Source organism: Stegostoma tigrinum, chromosome 7, assembly GCF_030684315.1.
Source record: "Stegostoma tigrinum isolate sSteTig4 chromosome 7, sSteTig4.hap1, whole genome shotgun sequence".
Taxonomy (NCBI): Eukaryota; Metazoa; Chordata; class Chondrichthyes; order Orectolobiformes; family Stegostomatidae; genus Stegostoma; species Stegostoma tigrinum.
The window spans coordinates 16,004,316-16,021,476 of NC_081360.1; the positions used below are offsets into that span (position 1 = coordinate 16,004,316).

At 40.8% G+C, this 17,161-nt stretch overlaps 1 protein-coding gene across 1 annotated transcript in view; it reads right to left on the reverse strand.

Moving 5' to 3' along the window:
• Positions 1 to 265: 265 nt before the first annotated feature.
• LOC125453951 (uncharacterized) overlaps positions 266 to 17,161 on the reverse strand; it is a 56,264-nt gene continuing 39,368 nt past the window's right edge. The window contains exons 4-6 of the mRNA XM_059647643.1: positions 12,704 to 12,917; positions 9,109 to 9,209; positions 266 to 812 (exon numbers count right to left, since the gene is read on the reverse strand). Of these exons, the coding sequence (XP_059503626.1) occupies positions 701 to 812; positions 9,109 to 9,209; positions 12,704 to 12,917 (427 nt within the window). The 3' untranslated portion in view covers positions 266 to 700. The remainder of the gene's footprint in view (positions 813 to 9,108; positions 9,210 to 12,703; positions 12,918 to 17,161) is intronic.

The following is a 17,161-nucleotide window of genomic DNA, read 5'->3' on the forward strand; positions in this document are numbered from 1 at the left end:
CCCTGTAACTATCTTCAGTTGGTTGACGTTTCAGTTTAGGTGAAGGCTTGAGGATTGACTCTTGTTAAAATGCATGTTATTGCAGCTGATGGAATGAGTACCAGTATGAACATGTGCTATAAAGTAAAGGAGGAAAGAAAGGTTTAAAAGGTGAGAAGATAATTCAGAATGCAACACAGATTCACGCTCAATCTCAAACTCAGTATGGGTGAATTCTTCACTACGTGAGTTCAGTTTATGTATAATCATTACAGGTTTCCTTTTCAATTTACTTTCAATTCCCGTCAGTAAATAGTCAGTAAATGATGATGAAACAAAACATTTTGAGGAATGACTCCTGAAGCTATTTGTAGAGACATACCCAAAAGATGGAGTGTAGATGTTGCTCCTGCATGTTCATATATACAGTTATACATGTTAAAATTTGCCTGATTACATATTTCATCAAATTCATCTGTCAATCCCCAGAATTGAACTGACTGTAACCTAGATTTGGAAAAAACTGAAGAAAACCATCAAAGTCATTAACATGAATTAGGGTTAACTGAGCGGTTTTTTAAACCCAGTTACAAAGCAGCCTCGGGGAGTCACTAGAAGCCTTAGATAACTTCATAGTGTTAGGCACAATTTAATATCATCATAAAGACTGGCTACTTTCATGCAGTTTTGTTCCTTTGCTCAATATTTTCCGATAAAGACCTTAGCATCTTCCATCTTCTCCCTCAGGTAAGTTTGGTATAAAACTGAAGACCTCAAATATCCAAATGAACCACAAAACAGGTTTCTTCAATGTAATATAAATGTCTTCAGCTCTAAGATAAAGAAATTGTTGTTAATGTCAGAAGTCCCATTCCAGAAATCGATAGCTAATGAAGATCTATGCAAAATGTGGTCAAACAGCATGAGCAATCCTTCAAACACACATGAGTAATTAAAGTGGGAGAGGTTCCTGGCCAGCCATCCAGTGGAAGGAACCTTAGAGTCTCCACCATCACTATCCATAGCTTCAGACCACAACATGTGAATAAAAGTGTAAGTTGACATAGAACTTCCTGCACAAGGTGTAGCGCACCTACCACCTCTGGTGTTTTTACTGTTTGCTTATTAAGAGCAGTATTCATTTAAAAGATATGTCATGGAATGTAAAGAATATTTATATGTATTAACCCAAGGAACACCTGCACCCTGCATGTGGGGGTGACACTGAGAAGGTGGGAGAAAAGAATTGGAGAAACAGGACAATCAAAGAAGAAGCCATGGGAACAGAATAGCAAAGCAGAGGTGACCACCTCTTATCGGCATTGGGTCAAAAATCCTCTTTGGAAATGTGCTATAGAGTCAGGGAAGAGTGTCCAACTTGAGACACGATAAGGAATGGGTTGGAGGTACTTTCAAACACATTAATCAAGGCCATGGAAAAGTTGTCACTTTTTAATATTGCATCTGCACTGATAATCATTTCAACAGCAATGTACTTCTATGTACTTACTAGCTCTGGACTTGGACAAATTGGAGAAGGTTGTAATTCAGTGAGTGGTTTTGTGAAGTTTTGTGGTTTGGGATTATAGAAAGTGGTTTATAAACAAGATGAGTTCTGTGACACACAGACACATGGAGGAAGAATCGAGGGCTCGGACCAGAGGTGCTTGCAGTTGCTAACCTAATTTTAACCATGGTGTAAAGACTGTAATATTATTCTCACTTAAACTTTGTAAACTGGAGCTGGGATACTGTCAAGTTGAATGGAAGACATTTTAATCACTGCCAATAAGATGGATTAATGTGAAGTCATTGGCTGTTAAGCTTGATTGAAAATGGAAGCTAACAAGGGTTGACATACTCAATACTGATATCAAATTCTTAGCTTTCAAGATACAATGTCCAAATGGACTCTTTAAAAGTTGACTTAAAAAAAACAGACAATATACATCAAAAATGGCTGCCAAAAACTCAGGTGACCTTTTGTGATTTCTAGACAAACCAAGGATTAACATGCTTTTGGTGTATTCTTAAAATGTAAATGACCATGTGTGGAATGCCCTACCCTGAATCATTCACAATGTGAAACCACTTGTGAATTTACATATCCTCTTCATTGGCTGCTCTTTTCCAAAACTCAAAATCAGTTGTCACATTCTAGATATTGTGTCAAGTTCAGCAATTAACAAAGAACTGCAAAGATTCCAGTTTCCTACAAGCCACTGTTTATATTCCATTGTATGGCAGTGGCCTTTAATGTGAAACATTTGTGAGAACAACATAAATATGAATTAATCTAGTCACATGATCGAAACTGATTTCAGATAATGAACTTTGTTATTCTGAGAAACCACCAGAAATCAGGCAGTCTACAATGAAAACCAGAAGAACAGACCCTTGCTTAACAACTTAGTCAACACAGGCTCTATGAGGCAGACTATGTCATTTTCACCTGCAGAAATTTGCCTCTACAAAAACTTATCCAGCACCTCATCTGAAAATCTGGAGACCTCCATCTGCTATTCATTCAATTAACCATGAGAGGTGTGCAAACTTGCAACTTAAATGTTTTACTATGTGATTTCCTTCTTTGGATTCTGTTAGTTATCCATAGAATCCATTTTGACTTGTTTGTGCACATCTGTTGTAAGGATCGTGTCTTTAAAAAACTGTGAACTGAAATGAGAAAGAACTGTTTTAAAACCAATATTTTTGCATGAGTAGTACATCTTTTCAAAAGCAAATCAAATGTGACATCCATGGCAGACATTGTAAATATCTGTGAACAGGCAGTAATTGGAGTTTTAGCTGCAGACAATTTTGCACCAAGAGGTTATACAAATGCAGCTTTTGTGACCAGCTATTAATGACAGAACCCCTAAATTTGCCTTGGCTTTTAGTGCTCTGTCCCTCAGTCAGAGCTCAAAGACTCACAGTGCTTCTTCTGCCTTGACTTTTAGTGCAGACACAAAGCCAGGTAGCTAGTCACAGTTGTCAGCAGTTAGTGGAAAAGGAGTGAAATGTTGCTGAATGGAACTACGCTCGGAACTTAGTAAAATAGAGACAGGAATTGACCATTCAGCATGTCGAGCCTGCTTCACAATTTGAATATGTTCATGGTTAATCAAACACTTCAATGTCTTATCCTCTCACTAGCCATGTACCCCTTTATGTCATTGATAACCACAGATTTAACAACCTCACTTCAAATATATTTATTTAAATGCTGAGTTTCCACAGGCCTCTGTGGTAGAGAATTCCACAGGTTCACCTCTCCTCTCCCCAACCCCCACCCTGAGTAAAATAAGTTCTCCTTACCTCAATCCTAAATTACATCCTGCTTCTTTTATAAATCGTGCCCTTTGGTTCTAGACTCCTCAACCAGGGGGAACATCTCGCCTACAACTAAGCTGTCTATCCCTTTCAGTACTTTTTAAGTTTCAATGAGATCACCAGTCATCTTTCAAAACTCAATTTGCCCAATCTCTTTTCATAGGACCGTCCCACTCTTCCGAGAACAAACTGGTTAATCTCTACTGCACTTTCTCTTTGGCAATAATATCCTTATCGAGACAAGGAGACCAAAACTGCACACAATACTCCAGTTGCAATCTATCTAAGCTCCTATTCAACTAAAGCAAGACTTCAATATTCCCATACTCTTACAATAAATGTGAATGTTAGCCTTCCTCACAGTTTGACACACCTACGTTAGCATCAGTGACTTATTGACAAGGACATCTCAGTTTCCACCCTCTCATCATTTAACAAAATACTCTGCAAGCCTGTTTATTTTCCTACAAAAGTGAATAACCTCATATTTTTCCACATTATATTCCATCTGCCATGTTCTTGCCCACTCTCTAAGCTTGTCCAAAACCACCTGAAAACATTTTACACATTTTCCTCATAACACACATTCCTGCATTGCTTTGTATCATCCACAAATTTGGAAATATTGTATTTGGTTCCCCTGTTGAAATCTTTGGCATGTATTCTGAAATGCTGGGGTTCAAGTATTCATTCTTGCAGCATCCCAATAGTCAGAGACTGCCAACATGAGAATGACCTATTTATTCAATCTGTTTTCTCTGTCTGTTAGCCCAATCATTAATCCACACAACTACATTATTCCCTATTCTCTACAGTTTAATTTTTCCCCTGAACTTTCTGTAGGGACCTCATCAAAAGCTTTTCAGAAAATCCATATAAACACTGACTCCCATTTATTGATTTTGTTAGTAACACCCTCAAAAAACTCCAACAAGTTTGTCAAACACAATTTTATATTCACAACCCTATGCTGATGATGCCCAATCAGATTGTTTTTATCCAAGAGAGTGGTGGGCTTGTGGAATTCATTGCCGCAGAGTGCAGTGGAGGCCGGGACGTTGGATGCCTTCAAAGCAGAAATCAACAAATTCTTGATCTCATAAGGAATCAAGGGCTACGGGGAGAGTGCAGGGAAGTGGAGTTGAAATGCCCATCAGCCGTGATTTAAATGGCAGAGTGGACTTGATGGGCCGAATAGCCTTACTTCCACTCCTATGTCTTATGGTCTTAAGTGTTCATTCATCAGATCCTTTTTAATAAATTCTATCAATTTCCCTACAACTAATGTAAGGTCAACTGGCCTCTACTTTCCTGCTTCCCTCTTTTTCCTCTCTTGTTCCTTTCTTAAAAGGTGGGGTGACATTTGCAAGGTTCCAATCTTCAAGAATCTTCCTGAATCTATGGAATGTTGAAAGACAATTACAAAGTCTGCACCATCTCTATAGCCACATCCTTCAATGCTGTGACATAGACAGAGCAACATGGTGGTTCAGTGTTTAGCACTGCTGCCTTCCAGCACCAGAGACCTGGGTTCAATTCTACCATTGGGCACCTGTACATGTGGAGTTTGTACATTTTCCCTGTGTCTGTGTGGGTTTACTCTGGCTTCCTCCCACAGTCCAAGGATGTGCCCACTCTCCTTACAAATACTAATTTCCCCCAACTCCTCATTCTTCCTAAATCACTTGGATTTCTAATTCTGAGAGATTTTTGGTATCTTTATTAGTGAACACAGTCATTTAGCATCGCTTTAATTTCCCTCATCTCCTGACTCTGCTTTGAACAAAGCCACCTTTTCCTTAGCCAAATTTTTACATATCAGACAATCTAGTTTAAACCAATACCAACAGCACTAGCAAACCTCCATGCGTGATATCTATCAGGTCATGCCCATACCAGAATAGCCCTGATGCCTCAGAAATCTGATGCCTTCCATCCTACACCCGTTCTCCAGCCACTTGTTCAATTGACCGATTCTGTTCTTATGCTCACAAGCACATAACACTGACAGTTATCCAGAGATTAGGACCATTGACTTTTAATTTCCTTTCTAGCTGCCTGAATTCTGCTTTCAGCACTTTGATCTTTTTACAACCCATTTCACTGGTAACAATGTGGACAATGCTGATCCACCTCCATGAGAAGGGTGTCCCACAGCCACTCTACAATATCTTTAACCTTGGCACCACGGAGGCAATGCACCATCCTGGAATTAAGTTTCATCTGCAGAAGCTCCTTATGATCCTCTTACAATGCAATACTCATCCATTCTTGTTCTCCACACCCCCTACCTATATGACCGTGATGTAACGGACTTGGTTTTGACTGCAATCGCATGATGAGCCATTGCCTTAACTAGCTTCCAAATTGGGATAGTAATTAGTAAGCATGATGGACTCAGGAGATTCCTGCACTACCTGCCTGGTTTTCTTAGATTGCCACTTGTCAGTCATCCCTTCTCCAACTGTGCATTTGTAAATTCAGTGGGACCACCTTCCTATACATTCTATCCATGTAGCCCTCTATGTTGTGTGTGCACAAAAGTGACCCCAATTGCCGCTTAAATTTCAAAGCCCAGACCTCAAGCTTGTGTGCACTGGTGACACTTCTTGCAGATGTGTTTGAGACATGGTATGTCTATGAATTCACTCATACTACAGGACATACACTCCATTTTTCCTTGCAGAAGTACCATTCCGTAATTCTGAAAACTATTTGTTATCCTTAAAGTATCAACTCACAGTGAAAGGTTTCTAGTGACAACTTTATTTTCCTATTGTTTTATGTTATTATTTTGTTTTACTCTGACATGATTTAATTTTACCTCATCTTTACAGCATTCCTGAAATCCAAATAACTGCTCTTCTTTTATAAATGATTTTTTTTTAAGTTTTAAGGAATTCAGACTTGTTCCTGACATCAACTTCCCACCAACTAATAAACTTACAGATTTCCTATGACGACACTTGGATTTTTTTTCACACTTGGCAAATCTTGGTGTTGTATTCAGAATGAAGCCACTCCCTAGTTACCATGCTCTTTTTAAATTTGTCTGTTACTCTTTTAGTGCTGTTTTCAGAATGAAACTATTCCCCCTCACTGCACTTTTAAACTTGCTGCCTCCCCTCTCCATGCTGTGTTCATAGTGAAACCACTTCCCACTGATCACTGCTGCCTCCTTCTTGGTGCTGTGTTCAGACAGAATCCTCTCACTGCGGTTGGGAACATACTTGCTGAGCCGGTGGGTTTAATTGCAAATGTTTTGTCACCCTGCTAGGTAACATGGTCAGTGCGCCTCTGGTGAAACGTCAGTGTTCTGTCCCGCTTGTTATTTATATGCCTCAGTTTGTTGAAGGACTTAGAACCAGAAGTGGTACCGTTTGTCAGTGGTTAGTACACAGGGTCTAATTCAATGGGTTTGTTGATGGAGTTCTGATTAGAATACCAGGCCTCCTAGAATTCCCTGGCATGTCTCTGTTTGGCTTGAGCAATTATGGATGTGTTGTCCCAGTTGAATTTGTGTCCCTTGTTGTCCATGTGTAGAGAGACAAGTGAGAATCAGACATGTCTCTTGGTGTTTTTTGGCAAGTCTATATGTTGGTGTGCCTGATAGTGAGACAATGGTCTTAGGGGGACTCCAAGTTTGTGTACTTTGGAGAGTCTGTAGACGTGGGGTGCGTTGTATCCCTCTGGCTTCATTTTTTGGCAGTTTCATCCACAACCCAAGCTACAAATCTTCTCGAAAACTTTTCCCTGCTCTTTTCTCTTTTCACACTTTCTACTTCTTCCCTTAGTATTATGTTCATTGAACACCTGTTATACGTGCAGCTTGTGACAGCAGTGTATGTGACAAGTACACTGCATGTGCGTCAACCAAATGGCCATGTATGAAACTCTAACAGGAGTAGTCCTCAGTCACAGTAAGGGAAACAGCCTTCTGTCAAAGGATGCTGATATACTAAGTAAAGTCTGATATCAGTCCAGGGACTAGGGCACAGTGAGTTGGCCACTTGTGTTGTGCAGGGTTGAGGCTCTACAATCTAGGAACAGATCACACTGAGTTCTGCAAAATCAATGCAATGAATATGTCAGTCAGGAGCTGCACAGGGAATAATCAGGGGTTCAGTCACTTATGAATTGGGATTGTCTGTCCAAGTTGGTCAGTACTGGCAGTTAGCACAATGGGGTGGATCTCAGGGGACCCTGCTACAATAGAGATGTTGGGGAAATAAAGTGTGGGGATTGAAGAATCGTGCTAGGGTAGAGAGGGGTTAATAACTGTGAAGGAGGGGGGCAACTCGACAGGTAAGGTGGGGAGATGATCGTACATTGGAGGACATAGCTGCAGGGGTGAGGGTCACGAAAAGGTCATAAATCGCAGTGACCTTAGTGGGGGTGGGGGCGCAGGGGTATACAGGGGAGTACAACTGTTGGTGTGACTAAGCTGTAGGGCTGGAGTTGAGGGGGTCATATTGGAAGATGAAACTGCAATTGAAAGTAGTGAGTGAGAATGCGTGAAAGCTCAGTTTTGATGGAATTGACAGGGAGTGCCAGAAAGGAAGGAATGTGGAGGGTCAGGGTGGGAAAGGGTTGGAGGTGTTGGCAGTAGCTGTGGGAAAGGGAGAGCAGAGATGGGTATCCCCTGGATTACCAGACTGAGGTTGCATCTCACAGCACCAAGCACAATCTTATATTGCCTTCGACCCTCATGCAAATTGTAAATGCACTCCAGAAATACAGAATAAATACAATTCTACCTGGAGTGGGTTGAGGATTGTGAGATCCCACACAGGTCCCCAGGGGATCCTTGGAAGGAGCTGGTTGTGCAAATTTGAGCATAACTATCAGCTTGACAATGATGGGAATAGACTGACCATCCATTTCTTCATCTCTCAGGTCCTGTTCCAGCAGTCACTATATTCCTGAGAGAATATCCCGGGACATCCTCAGTCTGTGGTAATACTGTGTCTCACTCATTTGAAGGAAATGGCACTGAGGATCGTAGATTCTCAGGACAATACCTCCCACACATCCTGAGGGTATCTTTAGCTGGGACCTCATCATGCACCTCCAGCCCCTGATGCCTTAACAGTTATCTGCCAACCATTTATGTTTGTAAAGAATCAGCCTCCAAATCTCTCCAGTTGTGTACCATCTCAGAGCGGGAACACTTTTTACCTTATTCCAATATTCCAACACTGGCAGAACTGACTGCTTTCAATGTGAATCAGACAAATACCTAAAGGTTAAGTGAGGAAGTGCCAGACCATGGGAAATAGCAATGGAGTGGGATTGATGGATTTGCGGTTGCAGGAGTTAACACAGACATGATGGGCTGAATGGCATCCTTCTGAGTTGTAATCCATCTATGCTGGTTCTGGTCCCACTAATTTGGTGATTGGTACCAGGGGTATGATTCATTGTTAATGTGAAATAGAGTAATTACTGATCTTAACAGGATCCAGTGCAGAAAAGAAGAAAAATAAAAACATAGAAAATAAGAGTAGGTCAATCAGCCCTTCAAGCCTGCTCTGCCATTCAATATGATCATGCCTTATCATCTATCTCAGTAATCTGTTCCCACTTTCTCCCCATATCCTTTGATTCCTTTAGCTCTAAAGATTATATCCAGTTCCTTGTTGAAAACATTAAATGTTTTGACCTCAACTGCTTTCTGTGGCAGAGAATTCTGTAGGCTCACCATTCTCTGGGTGAAGAAATCTCTCATCATCTCAGCAAACATATGATTCCATTTTTATCCTGAAGATTGGTATTAACAGCGCATTATACTTTTACCTCTTTGTCATGGAAAGTGATAGCATCAAACACATCACACTGTAATCATGCCAGACCCTTTTTGTTGCCATGGTCTCATAGGGTTTGAGTTCAATGAATATCTGTAAATAGAACATACAATGGAAAGAAAGATGAAAGGTCTAAATTAAATTGCGCTAACTGCATATTCAAACATGCTCAGATTCAATTCTCATCTGAAAGAATTCCCTCATTGAAAACCAGGATGCAGCTGCTGCAACAGCAGCTTCCATTGGACTGCACTGTCATCATTGCAAAACTAGGCATACCCATGGTAACGCTGGAACATGATGCTCACTATGTGTGTTTGTCTTTGCTTGATTCAGAGCATGAACCTTCCCCTATCTCGTGAAATGACATTTGTTTTTTCAAAAAATTTGAGCTGGTTGAGAGACAGGCAGAAAACTGAACTGGTGATCAGGCACACATTTAAGCTTATTAAGCTCTTCACTTTTACGAATTAACTATTGTTAACACAGATACTTTTGTTAACAAATGGCATGGAGGAATGTGGAGGGAAACCCTGTCTCTATGCAGGCTGCTCTCCATATAAAGGAAATCAGCCCTGTTTGGAAAGAAAAGTGATCCTCTTGAAAGGTCAAGGCTAAAGGTTACAGATTGTGGCTTACAGGAAAAAAAAGGGCAGGATTTTCCAAGGATTTGGGGACTGTGAGGACAAATTATTCAGAAGATTTGTCATTTCAAATTAAGTGACGGAGTGAAGGTACCCCTTTAATATCTGTCAGTTTATCACTGAGGCCAAGCTGCAGACACTAAATTGAATTGTGAGCTGGAGAAGTCCTTGGGGAAATTACAAGGGAGGTAATTTTTCTGTTCTGCAGTAAACCTTGGTGTAACATGACTTTCTGTGGGGGCATCATATACCTTGCACTGAGGCACATCAAATATTCAGAGCTGTGTTACCATCTCTGCAAGCAGGTAACATGCAAATGCTTACATGGCCGAACAGTCTGTATACATGATTGGTGAATATCAACAGAGTGCATAAACTGTCACACCATGCATGGCATCAAATCAATCAACATCCATTTATCCTTGACATCCAGTGTGATGAACAAGTTAGACTCTGTTCATGATAGAGCTTTAAACTTGTAATTATTTCCTGTGTATAAGAAAGTCCCTGCCTCTTGTACATAATCAGGCAGGTGAGCAAAAGCACATTTAAGGATATCTTAATGGAGGAGAGTGAGACAAAATGAAGCAGAGAGGTCTAAAGAGGGAATTCCATGCTTAAGACTTGCCAGCTGAAGGTTTGACGAATTGGTGAGAATTGGGAATGCTCCCAGAGAGCAGGGATCTCAGAGACGTGTAGATGAGAAGATTACAGAGAATAGAGAGGAGTGAGATCGTGGAGGGAGATAGACATGAGCAGAGATGTGAACTGGACATAGTGATAGGCTTCCTTGAAAATGTGCCATTTAGCATTGGATCCATTTATCTTAATTAGCATTTTGTACCAAGGCTGATGCTGACCACAGTACAGCCTCAGTAGAATTTGATTCTCCTTGGTCAGGAAATATCATTTTGAGGGTTAAAAGTGAAATGTGTGCCTGATTTCACCCATACAAGCAGCAGAAAACTCCATCATTGTCCCTTGTTACTTTTTGAGAATTGCATAAATCTTCTAAAGTAACAATATCATGTCTCACAGCGTCCCTCAAGCTTGCATCCTCTTGGGGACATGAATCCAATGTTGGAATCACTGCCATTTATCCCATGTCTTAAGTCAGATTGGTCAAGATCACCTGGTTTAGTTAGTTATTAAATTGTCCCCCAGTTAGACCATATCAGAAACTCATTGATGGGAATTCTTCTAACTAATTCTTAATTGTATAATTGTGACAAAATGTGCCTTTAAGAGCAATTTGTTCTGTTGGCATAGAGTAATACTGGACGAAAACAGACCCTTTGGTCCAACTAATCCATGCTGAACTTAATCCCAAAGTAAACTAATCCCACTTGCCTGCTCCTGGCCCATAGCCCTCCAAATCTTTCCTATTCGTGTATCCATTCCGATTGTCTTTTAAACATTGTAATCATACCCACATCCAGCACTTCCTCAGGAAGTTCATTCACCCTCTATGTAAAATGTTTTGCTGAATTTGCCTGTGTATTTATGGGATGTTGCTATATTGGAACAGTTGATGAGCAGTAGTTAAAAGACTTAACAAAAAAAACATTATTTAAGAGTTAAAGTTATGTCAATTCTTCTCATTTTGTTTGTATTTTAACTGACAAATCAAATCACATCTGGAAAACAGCACCTTACACTTGCCCTTAAATAAGATAAAGGTTAGTGTCTGACTATCTCCTTGACACGTTTTGAGAGGTTTTAGTCTGATCCATAACACTACACAGTGACAAGACTAACAATAATCTCCAATTAGAAGTCTCTTCATTTTCATTTGCACATTAGATTTTAACAATAGTCACTTTCAGCTAGAAGATGGATCTTAAATTAATAACTGTACTTATGCATCTGGCTTTGTCTTTGCACCAAAAGCACCCAGGAGGATAGTACAGGACCTTTCCAAAAGAAGCTTGGCTGAACTTGGCATGGCTCAATCAAACTTGTCCATTACCATTACCAGTCTGCCGCAGAGTGGCATCTGACTCCTTCATTAAGTGCAACTTGCAGCTGAGTTATCCAGAGCCAATCTTCAGACACCAACCAGAGACTGATTCCCCTTCCGGCTGCTCATGGTGACCATGTGGATAAAATTACCCTCAGTATCTCCTACAACTCATTCCCTTCCCCCGTGTTCCTCCCTTCTGACCCACATCCTCCCCTCCTCTTCCCTGTATTTGATGTGGTTCCAGAGTCAAGTCACTGGCCATGTGGCTGAGGAAGATCCTGAGCTTATCCCTCAAGGCTGAGTGGCTGAAGATGCCTCTAGCCACTAAACATCAACCATAGTTCAGCCACAATCTCATTGAATACCACAGCCACATTAATGGACTGATTGGACTATATCTTCTCCTACGTCTTATGGACTTATACACCCACCATTTGAGAGAGTATAGTCCCTCATCTCAGTCCCCTTTGAAAGGAAAGGCTGCTAAAATGTTCTTGCAAAGTCAAGGGAATGTAACCAGGAAGTATTTACTCATTTTTCACTGCCCCCTCCATAATTCTGAATCTCAGATTATACAAAGCACCTTGTGCTGTGCTCTATGGGTGGGAGAAACAATAAATATTTTATGTGAGTCAGGACAAAGGACAGGGACCTCAGGGAATTTAAAAACTGGAACCGTTGAGAAATTTGGAAATAAGCTGCCAGGATAATGGGACATTGTGTGAAAAACTGGGGCTGACTGAGGAATTTCCCTTGAAGATGAGCTTGTGACTCCCTCTTAGTGGTCTGGTCAATATTTATTCCTGAAGCAGCACCAAAAGAGATTATTTGCTCAATACCAGAGTGTTATTTGTGGGAGCTTGCTGTGTACAAATTGGCTGCCATATTACAATGGCAACTACAATTCTTTGGCTTTGGTGTTTTGGGATGTGAAAGTTGCTACATGAAGGCAAGTCTTTTTTTTCTCCCCGAATACTTACGTCTTGGATAATCTGGGCCAGGGCTTCAGAACGGTCATCAAAATTCAGTATACAGGGAACTTTATAGCAATACACACCCAGGCAGCCTTTGGGTTTTAAAACTCTGTCAACTTCCTTCATGAACTTCTCCATATCAAACCATTGTGCTGCTGCTCCCACGGTTATCAGGCCAACAGAGCCATCCTTGAAATCCAGCTCCTCCGCCTGGCCCTGTCTGTGAAGTGAATCAAGAAACACAGGAATACAACAGCTTCAATCTCACTGTAGATGTTTAATGATATTTCAGGTAAATCTCACTTCTCAGGAGTTAATTCATTTGTGATAAAGGCAAACAGAGGATAGGAAGTTCTGTCAGTCCAAACCCATGTAGAATTATCTGTATAGAATTTAATGGCACAGACAGAAGCAGTTCAGCCCATTGTGACTGTGCTGACTCTAAAGCGCCCTCCAAATAGTCTCACTCCTGTGCTCCCAATAATTTTGGGCTTTTTCCTCCCACAGCAAATATTAACTCACTTCAAATAAAAAAAGGAACTAAGGATTCTGAACTCACCATTCTTTATTTTAAGATAGGATACGTCAGAGAAACAGGCCATTCGGGTCAAGTCTTCTTGCCCTGCTTGAGGGTCCTTCCATCTTCTTACATCTGAATCTACCATTTTAACTCTGTTTCCTAATGGCTCAAATGTTTGTCTAGGTATATGCATCAATACCATTCATTTCAATTAGTCCCGGCATTAGTGAATCTCACATTCTCACCACACTGAGTCAAGTCACTTCTTTAGGGGTTGGTTAGCTCAGTCAACAGGATGAATGGTTTGCACAGTGACGTCAACAGTGTTGATTCAATTCCTGTATCAGCTGAAGAATCCATGGAGGACTTCCTTCTGAACATTTTCCCCCTAACTGAGGAGTGGTGACCCTAAGGTTAAACCAACTCCAGTTGTCTATCGCTGATGACAAAGTGGGACTATAGTGACTTGACCTTTCCCACCAATATTCTCAATGCCTTTAGAGAGAGGCGGGCACATAGGGAGTATAGTTGGGTGGCAGTGCAAAATGTGAGGAGGATGTTATGAGAATACAGGGTGACTTGGACAGGCTAGGTGAGTGGATGGATGCATGGCAGATGCAGTTTAATGTGGATAAATGTGTGATTATACACTTTGGTGGCAAGAACAGGAAGACAGATTACTATTTAAATGGAGTCAGGTTAGGTAAAGGGGAAATACGACGAGATCTAGGTGTTCTTGTACATCAGTCGATGAAAGCAAGCAGGCAGGTACAGCAGGCAGTGAAGAAAGCTAATAGCATGCTGGCCTTCGTAACAAGAGGAATTGAGTATCAGAGCAAAGTGGTCCTTCTGCAGCTGTACAGGGCCCTGGTGAGACAGCACCTGGAGTATTGTGTGCAGTCTTGGTCTCCAGATTTGAGGAAGGACATTCTTGCTATTGAGGAAGTGCAGCATAGGTTCACGAGGTCAATTCCCGGAATGGCGGGACGATCATATGTTGAAAGATTGGAGGACTGGGCTTGTATACACTTGAGTTTAGAAGGATGAGAGGGGATCTGATTGAGGCGTATAAGATTATTAAGGGATTGGACACTCTGGAGGCAGGAAGCATGTTTCCGCTGATGGGTGAGTCCAGGACCAGAGGACACAGTTTAAAAATAAGGGGTAGGCCATTTAGAACAGAGTCGAGGAAAAACTTCTTCACCCAGAGAGTGGATATATGGAATGCTCTGCCCCGGAAGGCAGTGGAGGCCAACTCTCTGGATGCTTTCAAGAAAGAGGTAGATAGAGCTCTTAAAGATAGTGGAATCAAGGGTTATGGGGATAAGGCAGGAACAGGATACTGATTGTGAATGATCAGCCATGATCATAAACAATGGTGGTGCTGGCTCGAAGGGCTGAATGGCCTACTCCAGCACCTATTGTCTATTGTCTATAGTGCTTAATCTCCCATTCCAAACTATTTTGATTTAGCTGTCTCTCCTTCTCGTTCATCTTTCATAGATGGAATTGCTCTAATGCACATAAAATACTCAATTGTTAACACAGGTGATCTACTGGCAGCTAACAGAAGAAAAAAAACAGTGACTTGTTTGTTTTATACCTCTTTCATCAGTTGTGAGTGCTAACACTTTTGGATAGTAAGAAAAAAAAAGACATTTCTTCTGGAATTCCCAAATGGATTTCTTAGTGATTATCTTATTTGATGCTCTCCCTTACCAAAAGGAATATTCTCTCTTTATCCACTCTGACCAAACCATTTTATAATTTTAGGTCACCCTATGGCTTTCCTCTGGTCAAAAACAAACCCAATTTCTTTATGCTTTCCATGACCTAATTACTGTGTTTAAATCTTAATTTATTTTCCTTCAAATGATTTTCAATTGAATGAACAAATTGTCGACTCATGGACCAATAAAGATAGTTAATTGTCTAACTTACTGCCTCCTTTGTAATTTCAAGCACTTCGATCAGTTTTCCTTCTAACCATCTTTGTTTAAAAGGTAATCATTTCCTCTTGCTCTAGTGTTTTCTGATAGCTAAAACCTCTGTGCCCAGATATCCTCTTCTCCCAGAGGAGATGGTGGATTTGGGGACAGAAAGAGCACTTATATTAGGTAAGCCAGTGGTATATTTAAACCCTGCAGTCTTCCCTCTTCTGGCTGACCTTCTCACCCTACTGCCATTTGAGGTGGCCAGTTAAGGGCCTCAGCCAACCTCCTCGGGGATTAATCCGGCTGCAGGCAGGCCTCTCACCAAGCAACATGTCCAGATTGATATCCGCACTATCTGTAATGTTGGTGTTATACAATAAAATTATACAGTAAAAGCTATTACTGAAAAAAACTCTAATATATTCTTGTGAAAATATGGGCAGAGATCAAGCTATACATAAGAAGTCCTGCAGAAAAGTCCATAGAGCAGCAGTATTTTGGGAGACTAACTGGAGTTTGACATACAAAAAGCAATGTGCAGGCAGCTTATCATCAAAGGATATTGCCGATTGTGAACTGAACAAGAGCAGGGTCTTGCCCAATGGGAGTCACTGCCTGCCTTTGCTTTTGACCCTCTTGCCCCCACCTCACCTTGATCACCAGAGAATTCCCTCATCTAAACCACACAAATCAGCTATCTCAGTGCCAAAACCTCCAACGATTCTGGGACTCCAGGGATGCTTTTCTGCCAGCAGCCACAGGCTCCTCTGTGGTGCTGAGCACAAAAGCCTCTGATTGGTAGGATCTCCATCTGTAAGATCTCCATTTTAGGCTAGGTCTCACGGGAGGCTTTGCCACTGTCTGTTTAGTGTGTGGCTCACTAAGCCTTCACTTGAAGAGTCAGCACAATTTCCTCCAACCAGATGAAAGACAAAGGAAGTTCTTTGATTTTCCACCATTTGGTGTGAGTTTATCTGCTATTTCACCTCTTCCAGATCACATGGATTTGGATGGGCAGTAAGTGTGTATATCGTGATGGACAAGGCTTTGCAGTTGTGCGAGATAGATGGACATAGCCAGCAACACCCACATCTGGTGAATTACTAAATAAAAGCCCAGTGAGTTTTGTCCACTCCACCATTGTTCATGTTCCGATGGAGGCTATATCTATAAATTATAGGGGATTACTGTTGAATTTATAATCAAATTACCTCAATATGAAGAATGGTACTGGACTGCTGATAATTGTACCATTCTGAATAGATACTATGAGCCCATGACCAATCCTTTTTCATCAGTGCTAATGATATCTTGGCATATCTGTATCTAGTATTCACCTTTCCTATTACCTTACATTTACATACAAGCAAGAAACAAGAGTAGACCACAGGGCCCTTCAAAACTGCTCTACATTCAATAAGATCATAGCTGATCTGATTTTAGCCTCACTGCTACATTCCTGCATACCCCTGATAATCTTTTATCCCCCTAGTAATCAGGAATCTCTCTTCCTTCGCCTTAAAAATATTTGAAGATTCCACATCCACTGACTTTTGAGGAAGTAAATTCCAAAGACTCAACACTCAGAGAAAAAAAACGTTTCATCATCTACTTTAATGGACATCCCCTTATTTTTAAACTATGACCTTTAGCTCTTGATGTTTTCATAAAATGAAACATTCTTTCAACATCCACTCAGTCAAGTCCCTTCAGGATCTTATATGTTTCAATTCAGTCATCTCTGACTCTTCTGAACTCCAGAGGATACGGGCATAGCCCATCCAGACTTTCCTCATAAAGGCAATCCAATAAGACGATTTAGGTTTATTAAAATGCATTAAGAAATCCCATGGCTATGAACTTTATCAGGCTAGATCCCTCTGAATGTAATCAATCTTTCAAAATTAAAATGAACCTCTCTCAACAAAATGGACAAGACTGTACTTTTAGTTGTTGTAGTTTCAATGATAAAACTTGAGATGATTATGGTTACCTGTAAAATACATTATC